The sequence below is a fragment of the Aquarana catesbeiana genome, linkage group LG08 (genome assembly GCF_042186555.1).
Source record: "Aquarana catesbeiana isolate 2022-GZ linkage group LG08, ASM4218655v1, whole genome shotgun sequence".
Classification (NCBI taxonomy): domain Eukaryota; kingdom Metazoa; phylum Chordata; class Amphibia; order Anura; family Ranidae; genus Aquarana; species Aquarana catesbeiana.
In genome coordinates, this window is record NC_133331.1 from 125,795,021 (window position 1) to 125,814,903 (window position 19,883).

Below are 19,883 nucleotides of genomic sequence, written 5' to 3' on the forward strand. Positions count from 1 at the left end.
TACAACCCCTGGAAAAAATTATGGAATCACCAGTCCCTGAGGATGTTCCTTCAGTTGTTTATTGTTGTAGAAAAAAAGCAGATCACAGACATGGCCAAAAACTAAAAGCATTTCAAATGGCAACTTTCTGGCTTTAAGAAACACTAAAAGAAATCAAGAAAAATAATTGTGGTGGCCAGTAACAGTTAGATTTATAGAACAAGCACAGGGAATAAATTATGGAATCACTCAATTCTGAGGAAAAAATTATGGAATCACCCTGTAAATTTTCATTACAAACACTAACACCTGGATCAGATTAAATCTGCTTGTTAGTATGTAGGTAAAGAGGGTAAATCATCACGCAGTGTTGCACAAGATGTTGGTTGTTCACAGTCGGCTGTGTCTAAAACATGGACCAAATACAACCAACATGGGAAGGTGGTTAAAGGCAAGCATACTGGTAGACCAAGGAAGACATCAAAGCGTCAAGACAGAAAACCTAAAGCAATATGCCTTGAAAACAGAAAATGTACAACAAAACAATGAGGAACAAATGGGAGGAAACTGGAGTCAACATCTGTGACCGAACTGTAAGAAACCGCCTAAAGGAAATGGGATTTACATACAGAAAAGCTAAAAGAAAAAACCATCTCTAACACCTAAACACAAAAAAACAAGGTTACAATGGGCTAAGGAAAGGCAATCGTGGACTGTGGATGATTGGATGAAAGTCATATTCAGTGATGAATCTCGAATCTGCATTGGGCAAGGTGATGATGCTGGAACTTTTGTTTGGTGCCGTTCCAATGAGATTTATGCAAACGACTGTCTGAAGAAAACATGTAAATTTCCACAGTCAATTATGATATGTGGCTGCATGTCAGGTAAAGGCACTGGGGAGATGGCTGTCATTAAGTCCTCATGCACACGGACGTTTTTACAGTTGCTTTTTTGAGCTTTTTTTGCAGCTTAAAAAGGCCTGTCTATGTTGGTCTATGGCTTCATGCCCACCTAGGCGTTTTTGAGCTGCAAGTGGCATAGGCGTTTTTAAGCTGTAAAAAAAACCCAGGACCAGTGGGTTCTGAAAGACGTTTTTCAGCTGTAAAAACGCTCTAATGCTGAAAAACGCTGAAAAACGCTGAAAAACGTCATTCACGAACGTTTTTTAGCGTTTTTGATCCATTGAAAAAAAAAAAAAAAAATTTGAAAAAAAAAAACGCTCAAAAACGCTAATGCGGAAAAACGCTCAAAAACGCCCAAAAACGCTAAAAAACGCTATTGCAAAAACGCTGAAAAAAGCTGAAAAAAGTTAAAAAAAAATCACTGCAAAGATACTGGCGTTTTCATAACGTTTTTTTAACAGCCTGTGTGCATGAGGGCTAAATCTTCAATAAATGCACAGGTTTACACTTTTCTTATCCCATCTATTGAAAGGATGTTTGGGGATGATGAAATCATTTATCAAGATGATAATGCATCTTGCCATAGAGCAAAAACTGTGAAAAAATTCCTTGAAGAAAGACACATAGGACACATAAGACACATAAGGTCAATGTCATGGCCTGCAAACAGTCCGGATCTCAATCCAATTGAAAATCTGTGGTGGAAGTTAAAGAAAATGGTCCATGACAAGGCTCCAACCTGCAAAGATGATTTGGCAACAGTAATCAGAGAAGGCTGGAGCCAGATTGATGAAGAGTACTGTTTATCACTCATTAAGTTAATGCCTCAGAGACTGCAAGCAGTTATAAAAGCCAGAGGTGGTGCAACAAAGTACTAGTGATGTGTTGGAGTGTTATTTTGTTTGTTTTTCATGATTCCATAATTTATTCCCTGTGCTTGTTCTATAAATCTAACTGTTACTGGCCACCACAATTATTTTTCTTGATTTCTTTTAGTGTTTCTTAAAGCCAGAAAGTTGCCATTTGAAATGCCTTTAGTTTTTGGCCATGTCTGTGATCTGCTTTTTTTCTACAACAATAAACAACTGAAGGAACATCCTCAGGGACTGGTGATTCCATAATTTTTGCCAGGGGTTGTAGGTCTTTCAACAGAAGCAGCTCTCCTTACAGTGTTGCGACAAACCACTAACAGGGGTGCTTACAAAGATCAGCCTTTATTCATTCATCTAAAACCGTTATCCTAAAAGAAAAAAAAAGTTGTTGCTGTGGCTGTTTGTGTAACTGCTGTGTGAGCTGGAGTTTGGCTTCAATTTTTTGGTGTATCTAAATCTGCTAGTACATCCAAAACTCCCTCACCCTCAATGCCGCTGTCAAAAGGTGCCCCTGTGTTCATTCAACCAGAGTGGGAGCACTCTAATACAGGAGGTGTGTAAATGGGCAGATCACTAGGTGAAAACAGAGGGGAAAAAAAGCCTATAAAAACGAAAACTAATTCAGCCACATCTAAGAGCACTTTTACACTGAGGCGCTTTACAGGCGCTACAGCACTAAAAAATGGGGCCTGCATAATGCCTGTAAAGAGGTTCTTCTGTGTCTCCAGTGTGAAAGCCCGAGGGCTTTCACACTGGAGCGGTGCGCTTGCAAGACGGTACAAAAAGTCCTGCAAGCCGCATTATTGCAGCGTTGTAGGAGCAGTGTATTCACCGCTCCTAAAGCGCCCCTTCCCACTGAAAACAATGAAATGGAATGCCGGCGGTTTTAACCCTTTTTCGACCGCTAGCAGGGGGTTAAAACCGTCCCGCTAGCAGCTGAATAGCGCCGTTAAACGGCGCTAAATATATTGCCACTTTACCGCCGACGCCCACAACGCCCCAGTCTGAAAGTAGCCCAAGGACTGGTAAACTGCAATATAGTACATTTTTGGAGCCAGCTGTGAGCTGACGTCACTCAGCCAGTCCAAAGTCGAGAAAGATCCCGACTTTATAGTTGGGATGCAAAAAGATACCTGGATCAGCAGCTGGCTCAGCCTCTCAGCGAGATGCTGAGAGACTAAACTAACCGCTCCTGCCCCCTCCACAGCCCAGTGCTCCAGTGAGCGCTGGAGGGGCAGAGCAGAGAGCTGGTGACTGACAGTCACTGGCTCTCTGCTCAGTGAAGACTGAGAACCAGGGTGGATAAAAATCAATCATTTTAAAAAAATACAATAAAAATTTTTTTTTTTTTAAATCTGATTTTTTTTTTTTTTATAGAGATCGATTTTTTTTTATTTTTATCAAATTTATTTTAATGAAATGCTTCTGGAGTAAAAATCTATCTTAAGATAGTTTTCTATTCAAGATACATTAATAATTTATTTTATTCAGCATGAAATGGTGTTTAGTTATGTAGCATAAGGCTGTATATTCTGCAATATTTACATTTTTTAGTAAACTCATTCAATGAATCCAAGCTCTGCAAGCTGAGATAACATGCACTGCATTGATGCATTCATACAATTTCACAGAAACAATGAGAGAAAACAAAGTTCAGGAATATTCCTTTATCCCATTGTTTTGCAAATCTATGTACACTAAAAAACTGTGTGATTGAATCGGTTCTGATATCGCTGTTTTACTAACCTGACAGCTTATTATTCTAAATAGGAAACCTTCATTTTGTTTGCAAATACTAACGATTCTAACTACCAGCAACAATAAGTCCTTACATTTAAAGAGCACCTGTCATTTCAGATCCATCATGGCAGCGCCTGTTAGTGGGCATCCACTCACCTGCTGCTGCATCACCAGCTGTCCCATTAAAGTGAATGGGACTTTCGGTGAGTCAACAGCGGGTCAGAGGAGCCGCCGCTGCGGGACAGAGATGACAGTTGCTCTTTAAAAATGATGATATAAAATAGAGTTGATTCAAATCAAACCTTTTTACTAGTGATTTGAATCATGATTTAAATCGATTTGATTTAAAAACCAAATCCACCCTGCAGAGAACTGAACGATCACCAGTCTTCGAAGCAGTGGGGAACAGCTGCAGCATCGACCTAGGTGTGTATAAAACCCATACTTTTAACAGTTTTCTCTGGCTGACTGTTCTTAGGCTTCTGTTTTAGGCTATTTAGGTCAAACATTGTTAGGCTTTTGGTTCCTGACGTTTTTACAACATTTTTTATTGCAGAGGATGCCTAAAACCTGACTACCTTAGTGTAGAGGTACAAGTCAGGAATGTCCCTAGAAATGTCATTTCTGGAGGGGTTATGCTCACCAACTGTGTACAATATGGCTTGTGTACATGCTATATTATTATTTTTTTTTTTATATGTTTTTTTCTTTCTTCTATGAAATTGGAGTTACCCTTTAAAGCAAATCTAAAACCCTCATCCTTATAACTGCCATTTGTTTCTCCAGACTCTCTCCAGCCTTGGCTGCACATCATTGCTCTAGCCTGGTTTGCTGATGGACAATGGAGGGACTACACCTCTGCATTATGTGTCAGCATGACTGATTGGAGACTCAAACGTGTGTGCATTGTCATACAGGTATCTGATGAGAGCCAAACGTCTGTTCTAACGCACACTACATAGGCATGTTTTAGTGTCATCTCCATAGGGAAACCCGCCCTGAGAAATGATGTGCAGTATTTGCAGAACTGCATGCATACAGGAGTGGATGCAAAAAGGCTGCAGGTGGTCAGCGGTGTTGAGATACAACAAAGAATGCAAAAAGGTGAAAGTGTTTTTTAATTACAATTTTTTTTTCTCCTCTAAGCCTCTGTAGATTGCTTCAGATTAAATGCCACTCTCCTAATAGGAAAAGGAGAATTACACACATTTATAGGCAGGGCTTTGCTATGATGATGTACTTTTTTGGCATGCCGCAGCATGGGAAATGTCACAGCTTTACCCCAAATCTTCTCTCTTATAAACGCACTGTTAGAAAAGCTATGCAGAACAAAGCCATGCTTCCAAGGACTTTCTGATCTTAATGGGAACCATACGTTGGGAAAAAAGATTCAAGAGTTCAGGATGCGAAGCATAAAACATAACAGCTGGATACAGGTGTCTGCAGCACTTTTCATCTAAAACGGCCTTCTGCTTGGGCAGAGTTGCAAGTACAAATATGCAGATACAAATATATACACAAACATATACACAAATACGACTCTGATTTACAGATATAATCCCTATCACACCTACATGGATGATGCCTGCCATGAGAGACACAAGGAGGCTGCCAGTGCCAAGCTTTTTTTTTTTTTTTTTTTTTTTTTTTTTTTTAAATGTCAGTTGCCAGGCTGACATACCGACCTTTATGCTTTAAAACCTTGAGCAACTAATTGCAAGCGAAATAATTGTTTAAAGTCAGTTTAACTGCATAGTGAAAGGATAGCCACAAGTGAAAAGTCACACCGGGACAGATACAGCTAGAAGAGACACAAGGCTGGGCCATGCTGGGACCTGTAAAGTGAGAAGAGAGACACGTGCATTCTACACTGGGACCTGTATACAGTGAGAGGAGAGACCTGAGTGCAGACCACACTGGGACCTGTACACAGAGGAGAGACCTGAGTGCAGACCACACTGGGACCTGTACAGTGAGAGGAGAGACCTGAGTGCAGACCACACTGGGATCTGTACAGTGAGAGGAGAGACCTGAGTGCAGACCACACTGGGACCTGTACGGTGAGAGGAGAGACCTGAGTGCAGACCACACTGGGACCTGTACAATGAGAGGAGAGACCTGAGTGCAGACCACACTGGGACCTGTACAATGAGAGGAGAGACCTGAGTGCAGACCACACTGGGACCTGTACAGTGAGAGGGGAGACCTGAGTGCAGACCACACTGGGACCTGTACACAGAGGAGAGACCTGAGTGCAGACCACACTGGGACCTGTACAGTGAGAGGAGAGACCTGAGTGCAGACCACACTGGGATCTGTACAGTGAGAGGGGAGACCTGAGTGCAGACCACACTGGGACCTGTACGGTGAGAGGAGAGACCTGAGTGCAGACCACACTGGGACCTGTACAATGAGAGGAGAGACCTGAGTGCAGACCACACTGGGACCTATACACAGAGGAGAGACCTGAGCGCAGACCACACTGGGACCTGTACACAGAGGAGAGACCTGAGCGCATACCACACTGGGACCTGTACAGTGAGAGGGGAGACCTGAGTGCAGACCACACTGGGACCTGTACAGTGAGAGGAGAGACCTGACTGCAGACCACACTGGGACCTGTACGGTGAGAGGAGAGACCTGAGTGCAGACCACACTGGGATCTGTACAATGAGAGGGGAGACCTGAGTGCAGGCCACACTGGGACCTATACACAGAGGAGAGACCTGAGCGCAGACCACACTGGGACCTGTACACAGAGGAGAGACCTGAGCGCATACCACACTGGGACCTGTACAGTGAGAGGGGAGACCTGAGTGCAGACCACACTGGGACCTGTACAGTGAGAGGAGAGACCTGACTGCAGACCACACTGGGACCTGTACAGTGGGAGCGGAGACCTGAGTGCAGACCACACTGGGATCTGTACAGTGAGAGGGGAGACCTGTGTGCAGACCACACTGGGACCTGTACAGTGAGAGGGGAGACCTGACTGCAGACAACACTGGGATCTGTACAGTGAGAGGGGAGACCTGAGTGCAGACCACACTGGGACCTATACACAGAGGAGAGACCTGAGCGCAGACCACACTGGGACCTGTACACAGAGGAGAGACCTGAGTGCAGACCACACTGGGACCTGTACAGTGAGAGGGGAGACCTGACTGCAGACCACACTGGGACCTGTACAGTGAGAGGGGAGACAGGGGAGACCTGAGTGCAGACCACACTGGGATCTGTACAGTGAGAGGGGAGACCTGAGTGCAGACCACACTGGAATATGTACAGTGAGAGGGGAGACCTGAGTGCAGACCACACTGGAATCTGTACAGTGAGAGGGGAGACCTGAGTGCAGACCACACTGGGAACTGTACAGCGAGAGGGGAGACCTGACTGCAGACCACACTGGGATCTGTACAGTGAGAGGGGAGACCTGAGTGCAGACCACACTGGGACCTGTACAGTGAGAGGAGAGACCTGAGTGCAGACCACACTGGGACCTGTACAGTAAGAGGAGAGACCTGAGTGAAGACCAGGGACGTGCAGGTCAGGTCAGGTGAGGCAGAGCCATGAATATAAAAAAATTAAAATAAATGATCGACCTTCGAGGATCGGAGCTCAGCAGGGGGTCCGACCCCACCACTGGTCAAAATTTTTAGGGCTCCTGCCACCTATAGTTCCAGAGATACGGGGCTTCTTGTGCAGCCTATCAGAAGCTACATAGAGAGCGGCCAGTTTAACCACTTCAATACTGGGCACTTTCCTCTCTTCCTGCCCAGGACAATTTTCAGCTTTCACAAATAGAGCTTTTTTTGGTGGTATTTGATCACCACTGGGTTTTTTATTTTTTGCTAAACATACTAAAAAAAAAAAAACGAAATCTTTGAAAAAAAAAAAATTTTTCTTCGTTTTTGTTATAAAATTTTGTTGTCTCCTTCACTGATGGGCACTGATGAGGAGGCCCTGGTGGGCACTAATATGTAAAATTGTAGAATATGTAGAATTGATGGGCACCGATAGGTGGCACTGACAGGCATTACCAATGGGCATCTGTGAAGGGCACTGACAGGTGTTACTGATGGGCACTGATTGGCGATTTGGGTGGGCACTGACTGGCAGCTGATGGGCACTGATTGGCATTGTGGTGGGCACCTCAGATGGGGGCTGCGCTGATAATCATAGTGCTGATTATCAGTGTACACCCCCCTCTGACAGGAGAGGCGCCGATCGTCTCTTCCTTTCAGCTCGAACCGAGGAAAGCCGATTAGCGGCACTTCCTGGTTCACGCTGTGATCAGCTGTGATTGGTCACAGCTTACCACGATCGGCGAAGCGGTGTGTCATACTGACACACGACACAACCGATCGCCTAGCTCCTGCGGGCATGTGCTGGCTTGTAATCCTGCTGGATGTCATATGACGCCCAGTCAGGATAACTGAACCACTTCCCGGCTGTTATTCTGCTATAGGCCAAGCGGGAAGTGGTTAAATACAAGCTGGCACACTCTTGCAGCAGACTGAGAGGATGAGCTCACATTGCCTCTCACTTCAGAAGCACTGAGCTTAATGGACAGCTTGGAGCCTTGGACCAATGGTAAAGTACCATTGGAACAAGATGTCCAATAAAAGTGCTGCAATGGAGGCTGTCCTCTCACTGCATTGTCATAGAAGGGGCATGTGTGGAGAGACCTGACTGCAGACCACACTGGGACCTGTACAGAGAGAGGGGAGACCTGAGTGCAGACCACACTGGGACCTGTACAGTGAGAGGGGAGACCTGAGTGCAGACCACACTGGGACCTGTACAGTGAGAGGGGAGACAGGGGAGACCTGAGTGCAGACCACACTGGGACCTGTACAGTGAGAGGGGAGACCTGACTGCAGACCACACTGGAATATGTACAGTGAGAGGGGAGACCTGAGTGCAGACCACACTGGAATATGTACAGTGAGAGGGGAGACCTGAGTGCAGACCACACTGGGACCTGTACAGAGAGAGGGGAGACCTGAGTGCAGACCACACTGGGACCTGTACAGTGAGAGGGGAGACCTGACTGCAGACCACACTGGGACCTGTACAGTGAGAGGGGAGACCTGAGTGCAGACCACACTGGGATCTGTACAGTGAGAGGGGAGACCTGAGTGCAGACCACACTGGGATCTGTACAGTGAGAGGGGAGACCTGAGTGCAGACCACACTGGGACCTGTACAGTGAGAGGAGAGACCTGAGTGCAGATCACACTGGGATCTGTACAGTGAGAGGAGAGACCTGAGTGCAGACCACACTGGGACCTGTACAGTGAGAGGAGAGACGTGAGTGCAGACCACACTGGGACCTGTACAGTGAGAGGGGAGACCTGAGTGCAGACCACACTGGGACCTGTACAGTGAGAGGGGAGATCTGAGTGCAGACCACACTGGGACCTGTACACATAGGAGAGATCTCAGTGCAGACCACACTGGGACCTGTACACATAGGAGAGATCTCAGTGCAGACCACACTGGGACCTGTACACAGAGGAGAGATCTGAATGCAGACCACATTGGGACCTGTACAGTGAGAGGGGAGACCTGAGTGTAGTACTGTGTCCGTTTTCAATTCTTTCTGAATCACTGACCCAGAACCATAATGGATCCAGCAATGTCAGAATGTTTGTTCTGGGTTGCTGACTCAAACAACAATGAAGCTACACTTATCAGCTCCACAGCCAAGCAACGGCATTTTAGAGGGTGGTGGAGGGTCAGCAATGACAGTTTCAGTACTTTTAGAGCGGGTTTCTAATAAATCCATTCTGCTATAATTTTTTTAGCAAGTACAAGAATTGCAAGGAAAGTATTCTCAAGCAATTCATCACATATTTACTGTTCTTTTTAAGAGCAATGAAAGCAATTTACCTTGACATTTTTAGTCCTTCCTATTTATACATTTTTCAAATCTGCCGTCCTAGTGAAATTAATACTCTATTGTGTATGCACTAGAGAACTGTTAATTTCTCCTCCTCCACATAGGCCTTGGGATGAGATGTTTCATTACTGCCACCTAGTGACTATATTATATTTATACCAAAATCTAAGTGGGACATGATGTCATTCCTACAAAATAGAATAAGGTAGCAATCTGGTCTTCCACTGCCTAACACTGCAAGCACGTACAGTGCATCTTCAATCAGTAATTGTGAACTACAAGTGCTCATATCCATGCACAGCTCACATTTCTGTGACTTAAAGCACAGGACTTTATTAGCTTAAAACTCATGTAAAACCAATCATTTTATAAAATGAAAAAAATCCATTATCTTTCTGAATCAAGGCCATCTTCTTCAGGTAGTTAAACTTAAATAGCTACTCATACAGTTCAATCCTGATTATTTATTAATATGGCGGCTGGTGCTTTATATTTTTCTTTGGGGGAGGGGGGGCGGCAAACAAGACATTCCACTGCCATCCCCCCCTGTCGGTCAGCCAGCCCCACACTTACACCTCCACCCCCCCCCTGCACCCGAGCCCACCCTTTTTTGAAGCCAATTAGAGCCTCTGGCTCAAATCATATGCTTCTAAAAAAAAAAAAAAAAAAAACCCATTGGAATACATGCATCCGTGGTGCCCTGCATGTAGATTAGGGGGCGTTTGGACGGGTCACCACTGATCAAATCAATATTTGGTTTGACCACCCTTTACCTTCATAACAGCATCAATTCTTCTAGGTACACTTGCACAAAGTTTTTGAAGGAACTCGGCAGGTAGGCTGTTCCAAACATCTTGGAGAACTAACCACAGATCTTCTGTGGATGTAGGCTGCCTCAAATCCTTCTGTCGCTTCATGTAATCCCAGACAGACTCGATGTTGAGAACTCTGTGGGGGCCAAACTATCACTTCCAGGACTCCTTGTTGTTATTTACGCTGAAGATAGTTCTTAATGACATGGACTGTATGTTTTCAGCAAATTTGAGTCGCTTAGTCTTATTTCCACATCGGAGGTATGGCTTTTTGGTTGCCATAATTCCACGAAGACTACTTCTGGCCAGACTTCTACGGACAGTAGATGGGTGTACCTGTGTCCCATTGCTGGGCATCTTCTGATGTGGAAGGGAAGTAAGCATGATGTCTCTTTCATTTGCTACATTAAGTTTTTTTGGCTGACCATTTAAACTAAGGTCCTCAACATTGCCTGTTTTTTTGCGCTTCTTCAAAAGAGCTTAAACAGCACATCTTGAAACCCCAGTCTGCTTTGAAATCTTTGCCTTGGGGACACCTTGCTGATGCAGTGTAACTACCCTGTGTCTTGTTGCTGTGCTCAGTCTTGCCATGGTGACCTGTGACATGAAACGGTCTTTCACAACCTTGCCTTAATAGCAGAGTTTGACTGTTCCTCACCCAGTTTTAAGCCTTCTACACAGCTTTCTGTTTCAGTTAATGACTGTTTCAACCTCCAATTGAAAATGGTAATCATTAGCACCTGCTTGGTATAATTGTTAATCGAACACTTTACTTTGTTTCTTACAAACCATATATTGATTTAAGAACTGTTCGCTCACTTTGCATTTTGTAAACTGATAAAACACAAACAATTAAAATATATATTTTTGAAAGCTCTCTTACTTTACAGCATTTCTTCACACCTGTGTCAAACTTTTGCACGGTACTGTATATTTTTTTTTCTTATATCAGCCAACATTTTAAACCAGTAAAAATGAAAATAACAACAGATCTTCAGGTATGATTTTGATTGCATACTTACATTTCTCCAGCAGCAGCTTGGACCTTATACCTGAGGGGCCACTGGGGAAGAGAACAATCGCCATAGTAGTCAGTGCTACTACAACGACAGCCTCTATCTTCCAAGTCCTGAACAACTTCCAAGGGGAGACATGCATTGCTGCCATTTACAGAATGCCTTGTATCTTTTTAATGAATACAAGGCATTCTCTGACAGGCTGAAGAGGAGAGGAAGAGCGATGACATCATGATCTCCATCTCATCTAATCAGAGAAAGCCTTGAAGTTATTGAAAAAAAAAATGAGGCTTGTAAACAAGTAGATTGCTGTATTCATTTTCCCATATATTCAAATGGTGTTATTTGATACCTAAACAATTATAATTAGCTGCATTGCTATTTCTATTGTTGATCCATTTTACTTCATATTTTTAGGAAGCTTTTTAAAATTTTTTTGCCTTTGTTTTGTTTAGGTTATAATATTTTGATCATTTCAAGTTTGTGACCTGTCCTCACAATGCACATAATGCTGCTAGCATGGCTCCATGCAGTGAGATATGTGGGCTGAACTACATATATCAGAGTATCAGAATGAATGCTCATTGGAGTGAACAGTGCTGTTTCTGTTTTCTTCAGTGAAGAAAAAAATATGGTGGGATGGTGTCCTAATGCAGGCAACTATAGGTTTGGCTTATAAAAGGTGAGAAAAAAGGATTGATGAAATATGACTGGACTTACATTTTCCAATATCGCCTTCTAGCTGTAATATCTGTGGGACTGGCATGGTGAGAACGACAACATCGAAGGTTTCAGGGGATCCAGATTTGCAGGACACTTCCCATTTCCCATCTCGAAGGTTTATCTGGGTGACATGTCGCTCGTAGCAGACATCAGCACCTGCTTGGAATGGGAGAATGGTTATCATTTACTTACGATTCAGTTTAAAATCAATCTGTCACTTTAATAAAGACAGGCATGTTGAAACAACATAACACACCAAAATATTCCAGGCAACATTTAAGTGCCGGTTCACACTTGTGCGCTCTGCGATACCACATGTGATTCGCACCGCACTGCATATCACATGCGATGTCCGTGTAATGCGATTTTAGCCATACAGATAGTATGGCTGATATTGCATTGAATTTGGACCAAACTCGCAAAGGACCCTTTTTTTTGGTCCGCACCAGAATCGGATTACATTGGTGTTCACACCCATGCGATCCGATTCATGTCCGAACTGTCAGTTCACAGTGCGATATGCAAGATGAAATGGGGGTGTCATTAACAATGTATTGACACTCCCAGCAGTTCGCATTTGGCAGTGTGAACTGCCGTGCGAGTCGGGTGCGATGCTGGAACTCGCAGTGGATTTGCAGGGTTCCCATATCGCACAAGTGTGACCCGAGCCTGAAACTGTGATTGAGAAACTTTGCAACTGTTAACCAAAACATTAGATTTATATCAATTCAAAAAACTAGACTAAGCAGGACTTTGAGTGCCTCTGAACTGTGCAGTATGTTCCTGCATATACTGTATGTGTAACTAACTATTTCCAGCTAAAAGGAACCTGAGAAAACATTTGGGAGCAGCCATCACGGATTTGTATTTGAGGTACAAGCTTATCCTTGCCTCATTACTTAATAAGTCACTGACCCTTAACAAGAAAATCCTTACAGAACAATATACTGATATGCACGTTTTATTTATAAATACATTGGAATGAAATGATCACAGAGGAGCTGTGGCCACATCCATTGAATGTTATTGTCACATCTTTGCTGTCATTTTTTATAGTGCACAGAATGACTGAAAATACCAAAAGGGATGTTTAGCAATTATGAATATATTTACTTTGTTTAACATGGTTAGGACTAAAAAATAAAATATTAAAAATAGAAATTCTATATTTTTTTAAAGAGTAAATCAGAATTTTTTGGTTTTTATTTAGTCCAAAATTTCAATCTCAGAAAGCCACCCCTGAGGCAGGAAGGTGCTGGTTTTATCTTTTCAGCCAAGCCATTGTGCTCTGGGAATATACGAGGGGCGTTTTGAAGTTTATATAATAAAAGAACACATTTCAAGGAATGGAAACTGCATTTATTTTTCAACATACTCCCCTGCTACATTTATACACTTATCCCATTGTTTAACTAATGCCTGGAAAGCTTCGGCATAGAAAGATTTGTCAGTATGCCTGAACCATCCTAGAACAGCCTGTTTCACTTCATCATCAGAAAGATTCGACTGTTGTGCAATTTTATGACAGGTTATGCATCGATTATCCAGGATAAGGTGTTCCACTCGCTGAATGTTCACAGGAAGGACTGCTGTCTGCTGAGAACCATGTTTACACCATTACACCATTCAAACGTCTTACTGCGGCTGAGCGTCTCATCACCGCACTGCGCTTTGAAGACTTCTGTAGATATCGGTGGGTATTACTCCTTCGTTCACAAGAAACTTTATCACCACGCGCTATTCCATGCATGCACTAACACTGTTGTCTGCTATGTTGATTAACAGTCTCTGGACTGGCCCACAACGTGTGCGCCGCCTATCAGTATTAGGACACACTTGCCATTTTACTAATGCATATAGTACCGCCACGCTAGCATCCTTTTTTATACCTGTAAAAATTTAAAGTCCTGGTTTGACTTGAACGCTCTTTTTATATGTATATATACTGTATATATGAAAGCATATATAATGTGGCAATGCTAGGCCCTGTTATGATGGCGCAGAGAAGAATAATAGGATATTTATAACAGCTTACCTGTAAAATCCTTTTCTTTGAAGTACATCACTTCACTTTCTTCCACAGAAAACGAGGTTCTGGAAAAAAAATGAAGGCAGAACAATATCCTGGTTTAAATAAAAACCCGATACTCCCTTCAGTAGAAATTCAGGATGAGGCCGCAATACAACCTCATCCTTATGAACAACCAATATGGCTCTTTACAAGAAAGAGTAACCAACTCAGATACTCATCTTGCAGAAGATATGGCAACCAAGAAAATTATTTTTCCCCACGTCAAGAGGACCAAGGGAATATCTCGTATTGGCTCAAAAGGCTGCTTCTGTAAGCCTACAGGACTAAAATTAAGTCCCAGGGTTCAGGGGTAACCAAACTGGAGGATTTAATTCACGGTTACCCCCTGAATAAGGTTAGGAACCAGAGAGTGAGAAACAAGCGGTCGTTGAAAAGAAAGAACGATAAAGCCGACATCTGGCCTTTGATATTAATATTATGATATTATATAAGGCCAGCTTAATTTCTAATCCTATCTGTAGGAATTCAAGGATCCTACCTATGACATATTTCCTGGGGTACCAACCACTGGATTCTCACCAGGAGACATATGCCTTCCAGATTCTATAGTATATGAATCTGGAGGCCGGCCTCCTAGAATTAACCAAAGTAGAAACCACTGAAGCTAACAGCCTGCGATCTTTCAGAATGTGGGTCTCAATAGCCAAACCGCTAAATTTAGCGTTTGTAAGGTAGGATGGAATACTGGACCTTGTGAGAGAAGGTCTGGCCATAGTGGTAGGGTCCAAGGGTCCCCATCTCCATCTTTAAGTTCTCGGCAAACCAAAATCTCCTGGGCCACAAGAATCACCTACTTCCCTTCTTGCTTGATCCTGCGAGAAGGTGCGGAAGCAGCAGAACAGGAGGGAACGCATAGATCAATGAAAAACTGAACCCATGGAAAAAACCAAGGCATTTGTTCCATATGCCATCGGATCCCTTGTCCTTGACACAAAGTTGTCGATCTTGTTTGTTGAAACTGGATGCAAACAGATCCACATCCGGAAATCCCCATCTTTGGCATATTGACAGAAAGATGTCGGGGTGAAGGGACCATTCTCATGGGAACAATTGTTGGCGACTCAAATAGTCTGCCTGCCAATTCTCTATCCCTAGAATGAAAATTGCTGATAGAGAAGGATTGTTGTTTTCTGACCAAGATAGAATATGATTCACCTCTTTCTGGGCCGCACGACTTCTCGTGCCCCCTTGGTGAATTATATAGGCCACAGCTGTGGCACTGTCAAATTGGATCTTGACAGGACAATTCCGAAGTTTGAGCATACAGGCCTCGAGGGCCAGGCGTACTGCCCGAATTCTCTAGAATATTGATGGGCAAGGTCATCTCTAATTTGGACCATTTCCTTTGGACAGATGCTTCTTCCAGGACCGCTCCTAAGCCCAGAAGGCTGGCATCGGTTGTTACCACCTTCCAGGTAACTGGTAGAAATGTTTTTCCTTTTTGAAGATTCTTGGATATCAAGCACCAATTGAGGCTCTGATGCACTTTGGAGGATAAACGCATTGGGAAGTCCAGAGCTTGGACCTTCTTGTTCCAAGTTGACAGGATACTGTTTTGCAGCAGTCTTGAATGAAACTGCGCATAAGGAATGGCATTGAAGAAGCCACCATCTTTCCCAACAACTTCATGTAAAGTCGAAACAGAAGGATTCTTCTTTGTTTTAATCAACTGAATCAGTTCCCTCATGGAACTGATCCTTTCCTGGGGAAAAAAACACCCTCTTCTGAGCTGTATCTATGATCAGCCCCAAGTACTGCAATCTCCTTGATGGTTTTAAGGAGGATTTCTCCAGGTTGAGAATCCAACCTAGGTATTCCAGGTAGCTGACTGTGGTGACCAAAGCTTGGATTAAGCGGGCTACCGATTGATCTATCAAGAGAAGATTGTTTAAGTAGGCTAGTATTGTTATACCTTGAGCCCTTAACCAGGCTAAAGGAGGAGCCAGGACCTTTGTAAACACTCGAGGTGCAGTAGCTAGACCGAAAGGCAGAGTTACAAACTGGAAATGAAAACTTTTCTACCTCAAAGCGTAGAAATTTATGGTGAGCGGGGAAAATCAGCACATGGAGATAAGCATCCTTGATGTCGATTGATTCCAGAAGTTCTCCCCCTTGTAGGATGGGGACTACTGATCGGATTGACTCCATGGGAAAAGAACGGATATCCAAAAACTGGTTTAGACGTTCGAGATCTAAAATGGGTCTGACATCCCTGTTTGGTTTTGGAAACGTGAATAGGTTTGAATAAAACCCTAAACCTTGCTCTTCCAAGGGGACAACCTATATCACTCTTTGAGACAAGAGATGTCCAAAGCTAGAAAGAGAGACTTCTTTATCATTGGATCTCTGGGTACATTTCATCTGAGAAAACGAGGGGACGGGAACTCTCGGAACGCTGGTTTGTAACCTAGAGAAATTGAGGAAGCCACTCATCTGTCTTGACACTGTTCCTGCCAGACCCTTGAAACTGTAGAAGCCTTCCCCCCAACTCGAGCGAGCGGGGGTGCCCCTTCATAAGGAGGCTTTAGTATTTTGTTTTGTGGGTTTCCTCCCCCAGGTCCTCTTTGACCCTGGGACTGACCCTGAGGTTTACCTCTTGAACCCGACGGTGGAGGACGTCGTGACTGCCTGGAGGCTGATGCCCCCGGCACTGGAGAAGAAGCACGTTTAAAAGAAAAAAATGCTTTAACTTCTTCTTAACTGGTAAAAGGGAACTTTCCCCATTAGAAATTCTTTGGATATACTTATCCAGATCATCTCCAAATAACCGCTCACCATGAAAAGGGAAACTGGTCAAGAGCTTTTTGCATGACGCTTCGGATGACCAATTTTTCAACCATAGGATTCTACGCACATGTACCAGCCCTAGCATGAGCCGTGAGGCCTGGAGAATAGAATCTTTTATAGCGTCTACTGTAGAATACAACGTTTCTGATATCCCAGCCAAATCCTGGGCCTGCTGATCAGGAATAACTTTGAGTACCTCTATAAACTGGTCCTATAAAGGACTGAGATACTATAATCACTGCCAGCGCCCGTTGAACAACTGAACCTGCGAGCGGGAAAAAAGGAACTCCAACTTTTTATCTGTTGGATCCTTTATCAAATGAGCATTGTCTACTGGACAAGTCAGGTTTTTGATTACAGAGGATATAGTAGCGTTAATTGCTGGAATTCCCCATTTCTTATAAAACTTTTCCTCCATAGGATAAAGTATTGAAAAACTTTTTTCGGGGGAAAAAAACTGTTTATCTGGGTGCTCACACACAGAATAAGCTTTCTTAGCCATGAATGGATAGGAAAAGCATGAACAGATTGGGGAGGCTTTTTGGTGAACCCAAACCAGAAGTGGGCTCATCGACTGACTGCGTTACTGGCAGAAAAAATGTGGAGCGGACCAATTCAGTGAGAGTCTGTACCAACAATCTTTCCTGCGAACCTGACCCTTCCGTATCAGTTTTCTGCAGAAGAGGAGACTTCAGCCTCTTCCTGGTCCTTTGAGAGGAATTCGTCCTCTCTCACCCCTTGTACCTCAGCATGAGGGTCCTGAGCAAAGGACGGGAACCTGCTACGCTTAGTCCCACTCTGGGATGCGATTAAAGCATCAATTTTTGCTTCAAGCTTAAAGTGGTTGAAGAAAAAACCTCCTTAGTAATATACACAGGGGCTGCAGTATTAAGAGCAGCTGCAACATTTACCCCTTCTGATGGCTCACTCTGACCAGCCATATTACTCTCAGGGGAGTATGCCATCTTTACTGAGATGCTTCTAGGCCTCCATGTGACTGTAAAGTCTTTCTAGAGCCCTTTTTGAGGTGTTTTCCACCCCCCTTCTGCCATAGCCCGATGCACAAGGCAGAGGTACTATCAGAAGGAATGCATCCACTGCTTGAGCAATAGTCCAGCCCTGTCACTGCTATTAATGCTCAGCCTGATGCAGTAGTAAATGTGTCAAAGGAATGCCTGTGTGTCACCAAACTCTTATATGCAAACAAAACATCTGTTTTACCTTTGCTCTTGTGTCCCTCCGCAGCTTGCAACAGCACAATGGTGCCTTTTAAAAAAACATACCTTCCCGCGATGGACGTTGGAGGACGCCAACGCTGTGCTAAGCCCCGCCCCCCATCTACGGCCCTTCCCCTCTTTTTTAAAAAAGAGCTTTTTCCTACATGAGCGTGGCTCCCGATCCTATGGGATCCAAGGGAGGGAAGCAGAAATGGCGAGGAGGGGGTCTGGATGGCGCCGAGCGGTGTGCCATTTGCGCCGTTTTTTTTTCTTTTTTTAAACTTTCAGTGCTTTTTACCCAAGAAGAGGGGAAGAAAACCAGCACAGGGGGCGTCTGGTGGGGAGAGGAAACCCCCCCAGACTTACCGGAGGTCTGCTGCTTGGCCGGAGGAAGAAGAATCTGCAGCTTCCAAGACACAGCGTGGGCTCTCTGAGACGCATGAGACAGTAAGTGCTCAATACAGCCCCCAGTGGTGACACATAGGCATGATAACATTTACTAACTTAAAGGAGACATTTATAAGAAAATAAAAAAATTTTTTAGAAAACTCCACTTACCTTTCCTGCCGCAGGGTTTTCGCCACAGGGTAAACCAACAGACCCAATCTTTACCCTTCACGGTGGGTTCCATTAAACCTTCAGGAGCTGGGAATCCTCGAGGAAACCCACAATCCTGGACCTGTAATAGCACCACTCCCAGTAAAAACTTTATGGCCTTAATACCAAAAAGTACTGGATCCCAGGGTCCAGCTCTCTAAAGAGAAGCATTACAGGCAAGACCTCGTTTCTTCGGATACGAGGCTTGGGTACCATTCAGTTCGGCCAAAAAGACACTTTGAATGGATCCGGCTGCATGGCTAGCCCCAGCAAGGATTGCTCCAGTGGAGCTCAGCACAGCTTCACTCGTGACCAACACCCTAGATACTGGCGAAAAAACTGAGGTACTCCCACCAGTGGGAGGGGTTATATAGGGAGTGCACTTTTTAATTCAGGGCGTGCCAGTGTTCATCACCTGAAGATGGCCTATAACCCACATAGTAACTACTACTGGCTCTGTGTCCCGTGATGTACGATAAGAACCTGGGTATTGGGAGTTTTGTAACCCCAAAGCAAGGTCTGGAGCTTAAAGGCATCCAGGCATCTTGGGTGGGATGAAGCCTTTAATCCCTGTTTGGAGACCTGTAAGCAAGCGTGTACATTTGTTGTAAGCAAGAATTGGATAAAGTTCAGGGCTTCAGCCAGGAGGGAGGTGTGCCCCATCCGGAGACAGTTATGTGCTGATTCAGCCAAGAGAACCAGGAGAACTGGGTGATACAGTCAGAGGGTCTGGAGAGAAGAAGGAGTCAGACGGTTCGGCATTGTCTGTTCCTGTTTTGTTGTTGAAATTCTTCAGCATGAGCAACCTGGTTATGGACTTTTCTTTTCATTTAACAAAAGGCTGCACACAAACGATCCTCTTTTTTAGAACAGTTACATAGTTAGTCAGGTTGAAAAAAGCTCTAGTTTAACCAAAAAAAAATAAAAATACAATCCCATATACACAATCCTTCACCCACAGTTGATCCAGATGAAGGCGAAAAACCCCAGCAAAGCATGCTCCAATTTGCTACAGCAGGGGAAAAAAATCCTTCCTGATCCCCCGAGAGACAATCGGATTTTCCCTGGATCAACTTTACCTATAAATGTCAGTACCCAGTTATATTATGTACATTTGGGAAAGAATCCATGCCTTTTTTTAAAAGCAATCTACTGAGCTGGCCAGAACCACCTCTGGAGGGAGTCTATTCCCCATTTTCACAGCTCTTACTGCGAAGAAACCTTTCCATATTTGGAGA

At 44.0% G+C, this 19,883-nt stretch overlaps 1 protein-coding gene across 5 annotated transcripts in view; it reads right to left on the reverse strand.

Moving 5' to 3' along the window:
• Positions 1-19,883, reverse strand: part of RNLS (renalase, FAD dependent amine oxidase) — a 252,672-nt gene that overhangs the window by 172,326 nt on the left and 60,463 nt on the right. For 3 of the 5 annotated variants that reach the window (XM_073596350.1, XM_073596352.1, XM_073596354.1), the window contains exon 4: positions 11,950-12,111. In XM_073596350.1, coding sequence (XP_073452451.1) covers positions 11,950-12,111 — 162 coding nt within the window. The remainder of the gene's footprint in view (positions 1-11,949; positions 12,112-19,883) is intronic. The other 2 variants (XM_073596351.1, XM_073596353.1) reach the window with 1 other exon arrangement.